The sequence below is a fragment of the Mesoplodon mirus genome (genome assembly GCF_964341445.2).
Source record: "Mesoplodon mirus genome assembly, chromosome: 13".
Taxonomy (NCBI): Eukaryota; Metazoa; Chordata; class Mammalia; order Artiodactyla; family Ziphiidae; genus Mesoplodon; species Mesoplodon mirus.
Window position 1 is genome coordinate 74415619 of NC_138989.1, and position 13711 is coordinate 74429329.

At 38.0% G+C, this 13711-nt stretch overlaps 1 protein-coding gene across 3 annotated transcripts in view; it reads right to left on the reverse strand.

Moving 5' to 3' along the window:
- Positions 1–2219: 2219 nt before the first annotated feature.
- LMAN1 (lectin, mannose binding 1) overlaps positions 2220–13711 on the reverse strand; it is a 29522-nt gene continuing 18030 nt past the window's right edge. For 2 of the 3 annotated variants that reach the window (XM_082640748.1, XM_082640746.1), the window contains exons 11-13: positions 7449–7602; positions 5761–5882; positions 2220–5457 (exon numbers count right to left, since the gene is read on the reverse strand). In XM_082640748.1, the coding sequence (XP_082496874.1) occupies positions 5421–5457; positions 5761–5882; positions 7449–7602 (313 nt within the window). In that variant the 3' untranslated portion in view covers positions 2220–5420. The remainder of the gene's footprint in view (positions 5458–5760; positions 5883–7448; positions 7603–13711) is intronic. The other variant, XM_082640747.1, reaches the window with a different exon arrangement.

Genomic DNA, 13711 nt, shown 5'->3' on the forward strand with positions numbered 1-13711 from the left:
ATAAGCCATCAGGGCTTCATCAAGAGTTGGTTCAATTAAATTAATCAGAGCAGACTGATTATATGGCTGTAGTGGAATTTCCAAATTCCAGCCCTTGAGGACAACATCCTGTTGAAAACTGAGTCCAATGAGACTCAAAACCCGAAATGCTTCATTAAGCAAAAATAATCCTTTGATCCATCATTTTATCTCATTGGACTCTAAGTACTATGCAAGGATTTGCTTGAATTCTATACTGTTTCAGGGGTTACTGTGTCCTGTACATAAACATCCAACCGAGGCAAGTGTAAAAGGGCAAGCCAGAGGGGTCCTCCGCTTACATCTGGATTACCCTAGCCAGCTCCTGCATCGTTACACTTCTGCATGGAAGTGAGGCGCTGGATACTTTAACTGCTCTGATCCAGAAGGTAAGAACATATGAGTCAAATCATCAGTGTGTATCGAGGTCACCTTTTCCTCTTACACGCAGTCACTTCCTGGGTGCTCTATTTAAGCTCACTGGTGTTACTTGGAGAAAACTTTTGACAATGTTTTGTAACACGGATTCTCAGTGGCTGTGGTTTTCTCCAGGTCAAGGGAGGAATTTGAGCATGGCTAAGACTTTAATCTATGTTAGTATCTTTCTAATTAAAGCACTCCAAGAGCAGGTGGGGCAAAGGGGAAAGATGCAGCCTATTAGTAACCTATGCTTATTATTTTATCTGTAGGCATGGGCCCTTTCAGGAAATAGATGACTATCCCTCAGATTGTACAGAACTATATAAACTGGATTTTTGCCTAAAATGCTTTTTTTTAATGTATTTTAAGATCTGCTTTTCATTTTACTAACCAATTTAAAATTGTTGCTAAAATGGTCTCAATTTGAAAGATTAACAAAGATTTAGGGTGACATAGAAACTTTTCTCGGTGTTCTCTGATTGAGAATGTACATTCATACTTAGCTCCACTTCCACTTTAAGATGTGTTGCCTGGGACTTAATACATTCAAACCATGATCTCTAAATTATTATTTAAAATAAGAATCCATTTTATAAGTTATTCTAAGTTATTAAATTATTAGATTATAAAATTATTAAAATTCCATTTTATTAGGAATTAGGAAATATGAATGGTGAGGGTTTCAATTCTAAACTCCAAAGCCAGTTGGTGAAGCAGCCTCTCCTTGTCCAGTCCTCTTCTGTCTGTCTGTGTGTGTGGGACGGGGGGAGGCTGGGGAGGGGTGGGTGTCAAGTATCACAGAAACTCTTAGGTGGAAACTACATCAGTGTGACAAATGAATACTCCCTGGTGATGCTTTATGAAATCAAATCTTCCACTGTCTTCCCAAAAGATAATTCCATTGGAAATGGGATCACGTCTTTAAAAACTTTTTATTCATTCAGCAACTACTTGCTGTGTGTGGAATCCTCCAGAAAGGGAAAATAAATACCCCAGGTGAAACAGGACAACTAGGTGTTACCCCTCCAAAGGCTTCTCATCATACTTGAACAAAATCCCAAATTTCTACTATGGCCATGTCCCCAGTGCCCCAACCAGTGTCTAGTTTCCAGCACCCCCCACCCCCTGCCAGAAGGCTCACTGATCAGGCTTTAAGTTTCCTCTGATCTCTTTCAAACCTATCTAATTTAATTCTTTTATTTTGCATTACTCAGTATTTTCTGTGGGCTTATAGCACAAGGGTCCATTACGTTAGTGTCCATTTTCTGAAACCACTTTATAAAGACCATCTTCTACAAAGCTACCAACCCTGAGACAGAAGTATTATGAGGAAACGGAAGGTCATCTTTAGTAAGTGGCAAAGTCAAGATTTAAACTCGGATTTGTTTGAGGCTAAAGCTCTGCTCTTTCCTTTCTAGACCACATGGACTCTCAGAATTGGAATTACTTGGTTGAATGGTGCTTGACAAAAAGAGGAAAAGATTTTTATAAAACTGCCATTAGTAATGACTAAAAGTCCCAGCTTAGCCACACTATTACCAGTATTTGGTTATTAAAGATGAAAACATCAAATACGTTGTTTTAATTATTTTGCGTTTTTCATTACCAGCAAGGGTAAGCATTGATCCATTATCATTTCTTATTCTCTTCTTATGCTTCCATGTATTGACTCTGCAGGTGGTAGGCCACCTCGGGCAGAACGCAAAGCACGTGACACATGAAATACTATCACAAGTCGGGCCTACTTGGGAAATAAATAAGTACTTATTACCCGAGACGAATGAAGGAAAAAAGTAAATTTACTAAAATATTTCTTTATTTGAATAAGGTCAATGTCATTTCTTAAATTCCAGCTAGCATCAAATTAACAATCAGAAAAAAACACTTGACAAAATGTTATCCAATTGAAATTAACAGTGGATAGAAAACCCTTTTAAACTTTGAAAGAAATATATTAAACAGGCAACATACAGATCTAAAAAGTTGCAAGTGGTGATTTTACATTGGATCTTATAAATTAAAAAATCCCCAATATAACCATTTGTTCACTATCTCCCTGCGATAAGCACATGGACAGGAAAAGATAATCACATCTTAATATTCACAACTGTCACTTATGCTCTTTACAAGGATTGTATCTCTGCAATGCAGCGGGTCAGGCAATCTCTTATTCAAGTAATTTTTGTTTTCCCCAAGTTATCAAAAAGTACAACTGTCTGAGATAAAATGTCACAAAAATCACAATCAGCAAAGCAAAAAGCTTTAGCAGGCCATCTTGAAGATGGGGGTTTTCACGGCTTGACCATGATCTGAAGATGCTTTTGTACGTTTAAGAGCTGTCAACCAAAGTACCAAGAGCTACAAGCAGCAATCTGGGTTTAGTTTGTAATTGCTAATAAACCAAGAGTTTTAGTAAAAAGAACATTAAGTAAAAAATTGTAAGTATAAGAGAATCAGTGCACATTTGCTAATGTCACTGACAATGAAAACGTTACATCAGCTCTCAGCTCAGCTTTGAAGTTAACAAGAGACTTCTGTTCACCCCCCATCTCAGCGCTCCTCAACGGCAATGTGCTCAGAATCACCTGAGGCGCCTGCTGAAGACTGATATTCTGAAGCCCCCACCCCTGAGTTCTGCTTCAGGTGGTTTGGAGCTGAGCCTGGAATCGGTATTCTTAACAAGCACTCCAGGATCCAGATGGACCACAGACCACACTCTGAGAAACACTATTATCCCTTTAATACATAACAAAATATTGTGGCCTCATAGAGTTTCAAGCTGAATAAAACATTCAAACAATTAGAACACAAAGAGGTACATTAAATAAGAGTACTAACCATTATATTGAATATAATTGCATTTCTTTTTTAAAGTGGCATAAGCACAAAGACTTACACTAAAATTGTAAAATCAATTTTGTATTAATCCAAGGCACCTGTAAAATACTTGCTGGTGTGAGAGAAGTTAAATTCAATTATATAAAATAGTACAGAAATGAAAGAATCCTGGCAGTGACTGATTTTTCCGTAGAGCAAACATTTTTCTATGGAAATGAGCTACTTAAAGTTGACAATTTTGAGGAAAATAAACCGAATTTCCAATAATATGGTAACTTGTATGAACCGATTTACTGAGTGATTTTCAGCAAATTGAATCAGTACGAAAGAAAAGAAGGTTCATGCTCATACTCTTTTGTCCTGTCTTCACTTGTGTTAGGAATGATCAGAATGATTCCTCTTGAATTTGAGCCTGGAAAATGTATACTGCATAGGTCTAACATTTCTTTAAGTTCAGGCACACGTGACCATGGATTTTATAATACTGGATATTTTGCAACCTTTTATCTCAAGAGGATTTCCAAGTCTCATAGTCTACAACTGAAACATTCTTCTGAGGGTATTAATTTTTTTTCATGGAATAAGAGTAAATTCTGTGATGATGATGTCTCTGAAATATGAATTTCAAAATGCTAACACTACAAGGAAAAGTGCTAGCAAAGCAGTTCTGTGTTGGAGTGGCTGTCGGTACGGGAGTGATCGTTAGAATGTTCTTGCTCAGCGTCCCAGGGTAAAGGCTACTGTAAAGAAGCCGCGCTAGGACCGTTCGTATATGTAGTGCTAGTTAGGTACTGCTATACTGCAGAGTCCTTTAGAGGCTTTGTATGGGTTTTTGGCAGTTAGTCCAGTCTGCAAATGACAACGAAGAGCACACTTATGAAGGCTGTGCAGAATTAAACAGTGCTGTTTACAAAACGGTACTGTTTTCGATTCTGTGACAAATGAAAGGTATCGTTTTAGCTAGCTAGAAGAGGTAAAGTAAAAGAGTATTTTGAAGTCTACACCAGTCGTGAAAGCAAAATGAAATGTCACTTACAGATTGTTTCTACTATACCTAGAACTATGTACAACAACCCCTTCCAGCCTGATATTTCAAAGTTAACTTACTAACAAGTGCTTCACAATATCCTTAGTTCTGGCATTAAAAGAAAGAAATCAGAAGCACTAACACTATTTTTCAAATTTTGCCTTCAAAAACTTTAACACTGCTTCTACTATTGCCTTCTTGATTTCTACAAATATGCAGCATCACAAACGCCAGGTTGCATGGAGTGATGTAAATCAGAATGCAGTGGTAGTTTTTAATGACCTTAAAATATACTCAGGACATGCAATCTGAGTTGAATTTAGAGATATAAACACAGAGTAATTTTCATAATATTGAACTGACACTGTTGGAACATAGACATTCAAGAATATGAGCAATCATGAAATGAACACATCACTAGGTAAAATACACATAAAAACCATTATCAGAGGAATGTTGTCACCTAAATGGTTTTTCAGGCAAAAAGCAGCTCTTAATTCTCCCCTCCAATTTCCTTTAAAAGTGAAATATATCATTGATAATCAGAAGGGAAAAAACACTTCAATAAACATTCTGAAGCCTATTATCCAGATCCTAACACTCTCAGACAAAATATTCTTTGATTTCAAAGGGAGCTGTATTAGACTCAAGGACTGCAGGACTGAGTCTTCGAGTAGGAAATTCTGGCCTCTAAAAAAAAAGGCTTTGGTTACAAAATACACATGATGGGTAGCTCTCAGACCTCATATTTTGGCGGGGGGGCAAGAGGGCAAGGGTGTTTACACTAAAGATAGAAACTTCCAACATCAGAGACTTAGGGGTAACTTTCATATATGGGGGTGCCCCCTTTCTGTTATTTAACCTCTGATTTATCAATATTCTGTTTAGTGGCTGTATTCTACTGGCCAGAAATTCACTGAAATTTAAATAGATTTATGTACTATGCACAAATTTACATATGGTTGTCTTTAAGGTTTATTCTTATTCAAGTCAATGTTTAAACAGTTATTTTATACAAAATTTAATAATTTAGACTACGAAGCAATTTAAATACTTAAATTCCCTCAAAAAGACATTTTGTACATACATACATGATGTACACATATGAAAATGGTGGTCAAAAGAATTTTTTGGCAGCTGCTTCTTGCTGAGTCCTACGGGAAAAGAGAACAAAAAAAAACAAAACAAACTGAAAGAAGTTCTATATACTTTACATTGGAATGAAACAGGATTGCTTAAAATTAAAAATGCCTTTTGAAGTATGAAATACATGAAGATAAACATATGTCCTATACATGTACTCCCGTGTGAACTGAAATAGACTAGACATAATATTTGCTTTGTATGAACCTAATTTTATAGGTATTGAAAGTTCTATTATGGACCTTGATAACTTTACTGAATATCTCAAGTTAAATAAATACAGAAAAATGTTGGGTCAAATTTTAGAGACTTACCTATACATGATATAACCAATGAATAACACCGTTTGTACCACTACAAATATAACAAAGTGCACCGTAGATAAACACGATGGAAATGGCGGTAGTTCTGGACATTTCAGTCTTTCATTTGATGGCTATAAGGCAAAGAACTTTCTATTACAATTAGTCAAATCAGTATTTTAGAAAAGGAAATAAATGTGAAATCTTTATAAAACTCATGGTTTACTGTATAAACTCAAGTATTTTCATTAATTCACCTCATAATTGCCTTCCACCCTCTTAACTTTCACCACCAAACTTTTTGAAAGACCAGGCAATGTGGGAAGGCCTCCACTCTTTCACTGTCCCGTCACTAACTCATTGCTGTCTGGCTTCTACCTTCATCACAGTGACAATGATTTTAGTGTCCTTGAAGGTCATAGATCACCAATTCCCTCGACACTCCCAGTTTATACTTGCTGTACTAGAGTAATTATTAATAGCAGCATCCTCACTCTCAAAAGTGTTCTATTTCAGACAATTACACGGTTGCCCTACCAATGAACTACCTGACAGAGATAATGGCCTTTTCTCAGCTCTCATCCACCCCAATCTCCTAACATTCAACATCACTAATTAGTATTTTGGAAAATGTTTCTTTTCCTATTTCCATGATTATTCATTCTATTATAAGCAAGTAATTAAATACCAGGGACAAAGATTTCATCAAGGTATCCAGACAGAATGGCTTCTAAGGTTAGTTGTTCTCAATATGCTCACACCTATGGGACAAAGATCTTCACTATGTATTGATATATACTACCCACAGCATCAACTTGGCCGTTGCAACAAAGGCAAAAGTTGGGGGGAAATAAACTCAAACAGAACTAAGGGAATAGATGACAATGCGTTGGATGGGAGGTAAAATGGTCAATAAGAAAACTATTAAGCTATATTTGAAAAATTGGAAGGGAAGACGCAAATGCTACAAACATTTGTTAATTTTATAAGGGTTTTCAAAGCCAGTAAATAAGTTAGGAAAAAACTTATAAGTTCCAGGGATCTGTCTTCTAAATAATATCTCCTATGCATGTTAAACTTCAAAAATATGCTACCTATTTTTAATATTTATTGCCTATCTCCAAAAATGTAGATGGGACTTACACTACAAAAAAGACCTAATAAAGTAAATAAAACAAAACTTAAAAAAATGAACCAAGTAAGACAGGAAAGTAGCTGGAAAAAAAACAAAAATCTTGCCTAAAGAAAGCTGCTATCAGTCAGCCAGTTTTAAATCTGCACTTCCTGAACAGCCTAGACAGAGAAATATGAATTACCTGGTGCCCGTCTGTCTAACAAATGGGTGTGTCGAGATACATTTACCTTGTTCAGAGCCGTTTAAAGGTATCATTACTGATAACAAGAGACATGTTTTTAAAAGAGAACTTATAGAAAAGAACCTAGAACAAAAAAAGTCTGAGATTGTGATGATTCCACTAACTGGAATAGCAATTTATTTTTTAAAAAGTTCTATTCAACAGGCTATGGAAGCATGCTGTGGAACATGTAGACATTTCAATCATACGGAGTAATCCTACCTTGAATATTAAGAAGGAGCACTGGCATTAATTTAAAAGTTACAATATTTTCAGTAGAATATGTGGTTTTCCTTTCCAAAAGAAGGCTGTGATAATCATAAACTAGAAGAAAAAAGAGCTCACCATATTTCGCTGCACTAAGTTATCTATGTCCCGCTTCACTACGTGGAGGTGCTCTTTGATGTCATTGAAGTGTTGGGTTGTCTCATAAACGCCCCCTGCAGATCCAGGATGCTGTATGCCACTGACCAGTCTGACAGTTTCACTCACGGAATTCCTGAAACAGAAAATCCTTTTACAATGGAATCACTAGAAAGATGATTTTTACAGTCAGAGATTTCAAATGGTTAGATATATTTCTAAGCCCAATGCATCAGATCATTAAAAAAAAAAAAAAAGAAAAAAACCCCAGAAACAAAATAAGTATTTTAAAAAATTGTCTTCAAGATTAGAAAATAATTTATAAAAACTAGATTATGCCTTTATCTTTTACTAAAGGTTGTCTAACCACAGAGAATAATACTAAATAATCTGTGTTAAAACCAATATTATAAATGGCTATTGAATAACATAATGGATGATACTCTTAATGAGCTTAAATCTTTCCAAGTGTTTAATGTTGTGCAGTAAAGGATTAACCCATCAGGCCTGGGCTGCCCAAACCCCGCACATTCCAAAGGTTTTCAGACCTGGCCCATGACTAGCCCCTGGGAGATAATCTCTATGCCCCTGGAATATCCTGCCTGTTAAGAGTGTCTTTGTCTACCTGGGGCCTTGGGCCAGGCCAACAATATGATTTATGTTTGTTTGCCTGAGGCCTTAGGCTGCAGTACCAGTCTGACCTCTAGGGGGACTGAAGATTGAGTAGTTAAGGTCAGTCATGTGGGTGCTCCATGCCTATATGACTGACCCCTAATAAAAAAAAAACCCTGACACCAAGGCTTGGGTGAACTTCCTTGGTTGGCAACACTTTGCACATGTTGTCACGCATCACTGCTGAGAGGAATAAACACTGCCCACGTGACTCCACTGGGAGGGGACAACTGAAAGTTTGTGCGCCTGGTTTCTCCTTAACTCCACTGTATGCACCTTCTTTCTTTGCTGATTTTATTATATATCCTTTCATTGCAATAAACCATGACTGTGAGCACAGCAGCTTTTCTGAGTTCGGTAAGCACTTCTAGAAGACCACAGAATCTAGAGGCGGTCTCGGGGACTCCTAAGACAAATGTATCAATAATTCAATTTCTCTTTACAGTTCTATCAGATGTCCCCAGATGTCCCCTATATACAAACCTAGTGCTTCAACCAGAAGCCAACTGAAGAACATCTATGTTTCAGATATGAAGGAAACACTGGTTGTATGGCACACTGAGCAATGGTGTGGAAATCTCCACCACGGTATCTTTTTCGAAGGGTAGTTCTGACTTCATACATTTTACCTTACACTCTGACTTCAGAATATAATTCCCATGTAAGATGTGATTCCACTATTCAGATGTAAGATAAAGAGCTCTATCACTGAGGATGCCATTTGGATATGAGTCTGTAAGCATGACAGTGTAAGAGACTACAATTTATTTTTTTAAATAACAGCAGAAACGTAACAGGGCTATTTATTAAGAAAGAAAAGAACATATCTGAATTTCAGTTTACCTGAAAGTATTACTACTGCCTTTCACCTGTCTTGGTCCTGATGTTCCCTGAGAATATCCTTCACGTAAAGCCTCTGTGTCTGGGATGCTTCTTCTAGTCCCGACCCTTCCCTCCAAGAGGGAGGGTCTAACATGGAAGGGCCTGTTCAAACGACTGCCTTTCCTCTACACTTTCCTCTCCCTGAGGCTTCCTTGTCAAATGCAACCATTCCCTAAACATCACACATACTTTTCTCCTTTGTATCTGGTATACAGTCAGCCCTCCTTTTCTGTGGTTTCCACATCCACGGATTCAACCAACCATAGATCAAAAATATTCGGAAAAAAAAATTCCAGAAAGTTCTCAAAAGCAAAACTTGAATTTGCCACACAGACAACTATTTACATTGTACTTACAGCTATTTACATAGCAATACGTTGTATGAGGTATTACAGGCAATCAAGAGATGGCTTAAAGTATACAGGAGGTTATAAGCAAATACTATACCATTTTATATAAGGGAATTGAGTACCCCTGGATTTTGGTATCTGCAGGGCCCTGGAACCAATCCCATGGATATGGAGGGAATACTGTATATGGGTTTTCTCCCTCATAGAGCATAAGCTACGCGACAACAGTAATGTCTCTGATTTTCTGACAGCCTTCAACAGTTACAGTGCAATTTGGATGAATGAATAAACAAGTTATCTACCTTATTTCCTTGAAGCAAAATTTAGTTTAAAAAGTATCAATACGGGCCTCCCTGGTGGCGCAGTGGTTGAGAGTCCGCCTGCCGATGCAGGGGATACGGGTTCGTGCCCCAGTCTGGGAGGATCCCATATGCCGCGGAGCGGCTGGGCCCGTGAGCCATGGCCGCTGAGCCTGCGCATCCGGAGCCTGTGCTCCGCAACGGGAGAGGCCACAACAGTAAGAGGCCCGCGTACGGAAAAAAAAAAAAAAAAAAAAAAAAGTATCAATACAAGTTGGACTTCCCTGGTGGCTCAGTGGTTAAAAATCTGCCTGTCAATGCAGGGGACATGGGTTCCAGCCCTGGTCTGGGAAGATCCCACATGCCGCGGAGTAACTAAGCCCGTGCGCCACAACTACTGAGCCTGCGCTCTAGAGCCTGCAAGCCACAACTACTGAGCCCATGTGCCACAACTACTGAAGCCCGCGCGCCTACAGCCTGTGCTCCGCAACAAGAAAAGCCACCGCAATGAGAAGCCCGCGCATCGCAACAAAGAGCAGCCCCTGCTCGCTGCAGCTAGAGAAAGCCCAGCAAAAAGTTGCGCAGCAACGAAGACTCAACACAGTCAAAAACAAATAAATAAATTTATCAATAAAAGCTTTGCTAGAAGAAACCAGCAAAAAAAAGAAACTCAAATATTAAAATACTTAGAAATAACAGAGTAGGTCAGGCTGAATGTTAAGTATAATAAAAAATCTTCAAAAATTCTACTTGAGTTATACGAGCAATGAAGAGTTAAAAACTTGCTACAAAATATCTCAAGTGCTTTCTGAATAAATGACATCTGTTGATTAAAACTTCTTTGAATGGCATACATGCTCAAGGAAATTCATGTGAGTCTAAGCTTTTCCACTTAAACCCAAATTAAGAATTATATTCTACTATCTCTAAACTACTTACCAAGAATAAAGCATCCCAGAATATACAACCTTCTCACATATCTGCATTTTAAAATATTGCTTCCCAGAGCATGAACTTGCTTACATATACATAAATGTCTTTTTAATACACAAAGACTGAGTCATCATTCATTCATTTGCCTGTTGATTCTGCTAACGTTTATTTGCTACATGTTACGAGCCAGGCAATTTTTAGGGATATAAACTGTGCGAGAAAAATGTAATTCCTGCCCTGCTGAGACTCATAGACTAGCAGGAGAGCAATGTGATAGAGGCACATCTAGAGTTCTATGAAGAAAGATGCATTTAACTTAGCTGGGCCCCCACAGCTGAGTGTTAAAGGATAAAGGAGGGCTCTATGAGGATGGGATTGGGACGAAAGGAGGGCATATGGAGCTTAGGGAATAGGTCAAGTGAAGAGGGCTGGATAGAACACCGGAGAAAAAATACCTTTTAAGGAATAATGGAAGGATGACCAACAAATGAAGAAAACTAAGAAGCAGCAGAGGCCAAGAACATCAAGAGTAAGTGGTATGCTAGAAGCCTTGGGGAAAGGTGTCAATTTCTACAGAAAGTCCAGCAGGATGAGGACTGAAAGGTACTCATTACAGGGCACCACTGACTGCAGAAAGAACAGTTTGGTGCTTTCAGGACAAATTACAGTGGTTTGGAAGCGAAGACAGGCAGTGTGGTCTACTTTTTTAGAAACTCACTGAAAAGGAAGGACAAAGAGAAGCAATAGTAAAAATAATAGAAAGTGTCAATTAAAGGTTTGTTTTGTTTTGATTAGTTTTCAATAATGGAAGAGCAAGCCCTTTTGTATGAGGTCTAAGTTAAAGGTAGAAGACAGAGCAAGGGTCAGAGAAGTAGAACGAATGGGATCCAGGGCTAAGGACTGGCCTGGACAACAGCTGTGCAGATGGAGACAAGGGTGGGGAGGGAGGGTGCAGCACAAAAGAGGAGGTGAAGGAGGAGACAGTGTCATCTCCCAGGAAGAATGTCAACGGCAGGCTGAGTTATGGGGCTTGAAGAGAGTGGTGAAGATCTTGAATGAGATCAGTGACGATACAGAATGAATAAAGATCACTAAATAGCTTAAATATTCTATTACAGGGACAGGCTGAAGGTACAGAAGATGATAATTAAGAGCAAGATCCCAGAAGAATGTGTGAAAATATTCATGTGAAAATGCCTAGCACAGTACCCAGAATGCAATAGGGACTCCAAAAATTTGGTAGAGGTAAATATGAAATGCTAAATGCTGCCTGCTCACCAAAAAGAACTTATTAAAAAAATTACAACCAATTAATAACACAGCCAACACATACAAATAGCAAAGTTCAAAGAACATTAGTAACTCTGTCCACTGAAAAGGCCCAGAAGCAATGACAATCCAGTAGCATTAAGCACGACACTGTCTTTAAATACCATTTCTCACTAAAAGACCAGGGCTCCAAAGAAAAATGCCTTTGACACGTGTGGGACAGAAATGCACAAGAGAAACCTGGAAAGTCTTACACCTGAAAGGAAGGAAGCTACCAAAGACTACTGCGGTTGCATCAGAAGGATGCAGAAGCTAACCTGTAGGGACAGCTAGCGCCCAAAGATCAAACAATCTGAACGTCAATTATAAAGACTAATGTAAAACAGCAAAACATGTTAAACTCCACGAGTTGAAAAACAATCAAACAAACATCACCTCTCACTATCTCATCATTTAACCCTGGTCACTGCCAGGGGACCAACTCGTTATTCTAAAAAATGATAAAAAAGAATCAAGTATTTATCCTGCCTTTCCTGAACTATTTCAGGATAACAAGTAAGTAATCAGAGAAACTCTTTTTAAATGGAGAGGCAATTTTAGAATAAGAGTGTCATCCTTCTTCAACCTCTAATGAAATGATGGATTTAGGCTACGGCCATCACTGGCTAAAACTTAGGCTGATGGAGGCACTTTATAATGAATGGCTCAGGCTGACAAAATCTGGTTATTAGTAACTGCTGGACTGGGTGATGGGGATCTGAGAGAAGGCCCTTATATTAGCCTCAACTTTTCTGTACGTTTAAAATTTTCTATAATTAAATAAAAATTGGCAAGGACTTATGGTATGCTAAAAATAGCACCTGAGAGTACAGAGATAATGAGAACTAGTTCTGACTGTTTTCATATCATGATCTTTTATCATTCAGAGCCTTTTCCCCTCTTTCTGTAAACTGGAGACAACTGAACTACACGCTTCTGCTAAAAAAAATTCTATGATCCCCTAAGAGCTTGAAAATCCATGAAGACACAAACCACCCTTTCTATAAAAGGCAAATATTTCCAATCTCTTTGCATTTTTTTCTGAAGCTTATTCAGAAGAAAAAGCTTTAGAGGACAAATTCAGAAATTTGAGTTCAGTTTTTACATTAACTTATTGCATGCATGACATCTGTCCTTCATTAATAAGGGGGAATTTACATGGATTGCTAACTACCCCAAGTAAGTGTTTGCATGGATAATACAACTGGATGGCTAGGCTTTGCTAACCACTAACTGAATCTTAAGATGTTCTAGTATTACTCTTAAGTAAAACAAGCACAAAACATATCTAAAGCATGCTACCATTTACATCAGAAAGAAGGAGATCTAAGAAAATACATATGTGGAGAAGAAATAGAGGAAGAACAAACCAGAAATTAATGGGATGAGTTACCAACAGGGGGTGGATGGGAAAGAGCTAGAAAGGAGAGAATGGAAGTGGGGCAGCAGTGTTGAAGAGGAAGTGACACCTCAATGAATATATTCTGGCTCCTAGAACCATCGCATTCACATACCCTTCGTATATCCAAAATATAAACACTTAAAATCAACCAGGATGTAGGAGAAACGCAAACACTAACAAAAAACCTAACTGTATTATAAATGAATATCATAACCATACTGAAGACAGTGGGGAAGAAGAGAACTAAACTAAGTACCTGGAAAACAGTGTCTGGACTAGATACTGTAAGGCTAGAGGCAAAAGGAGCTTTACATAAATCCATCACTATATGTGTTTCTCATAGGGATATGGCTTAATAATTTGAAACCACTTTATGTATACTTTATGCACACACTAAAA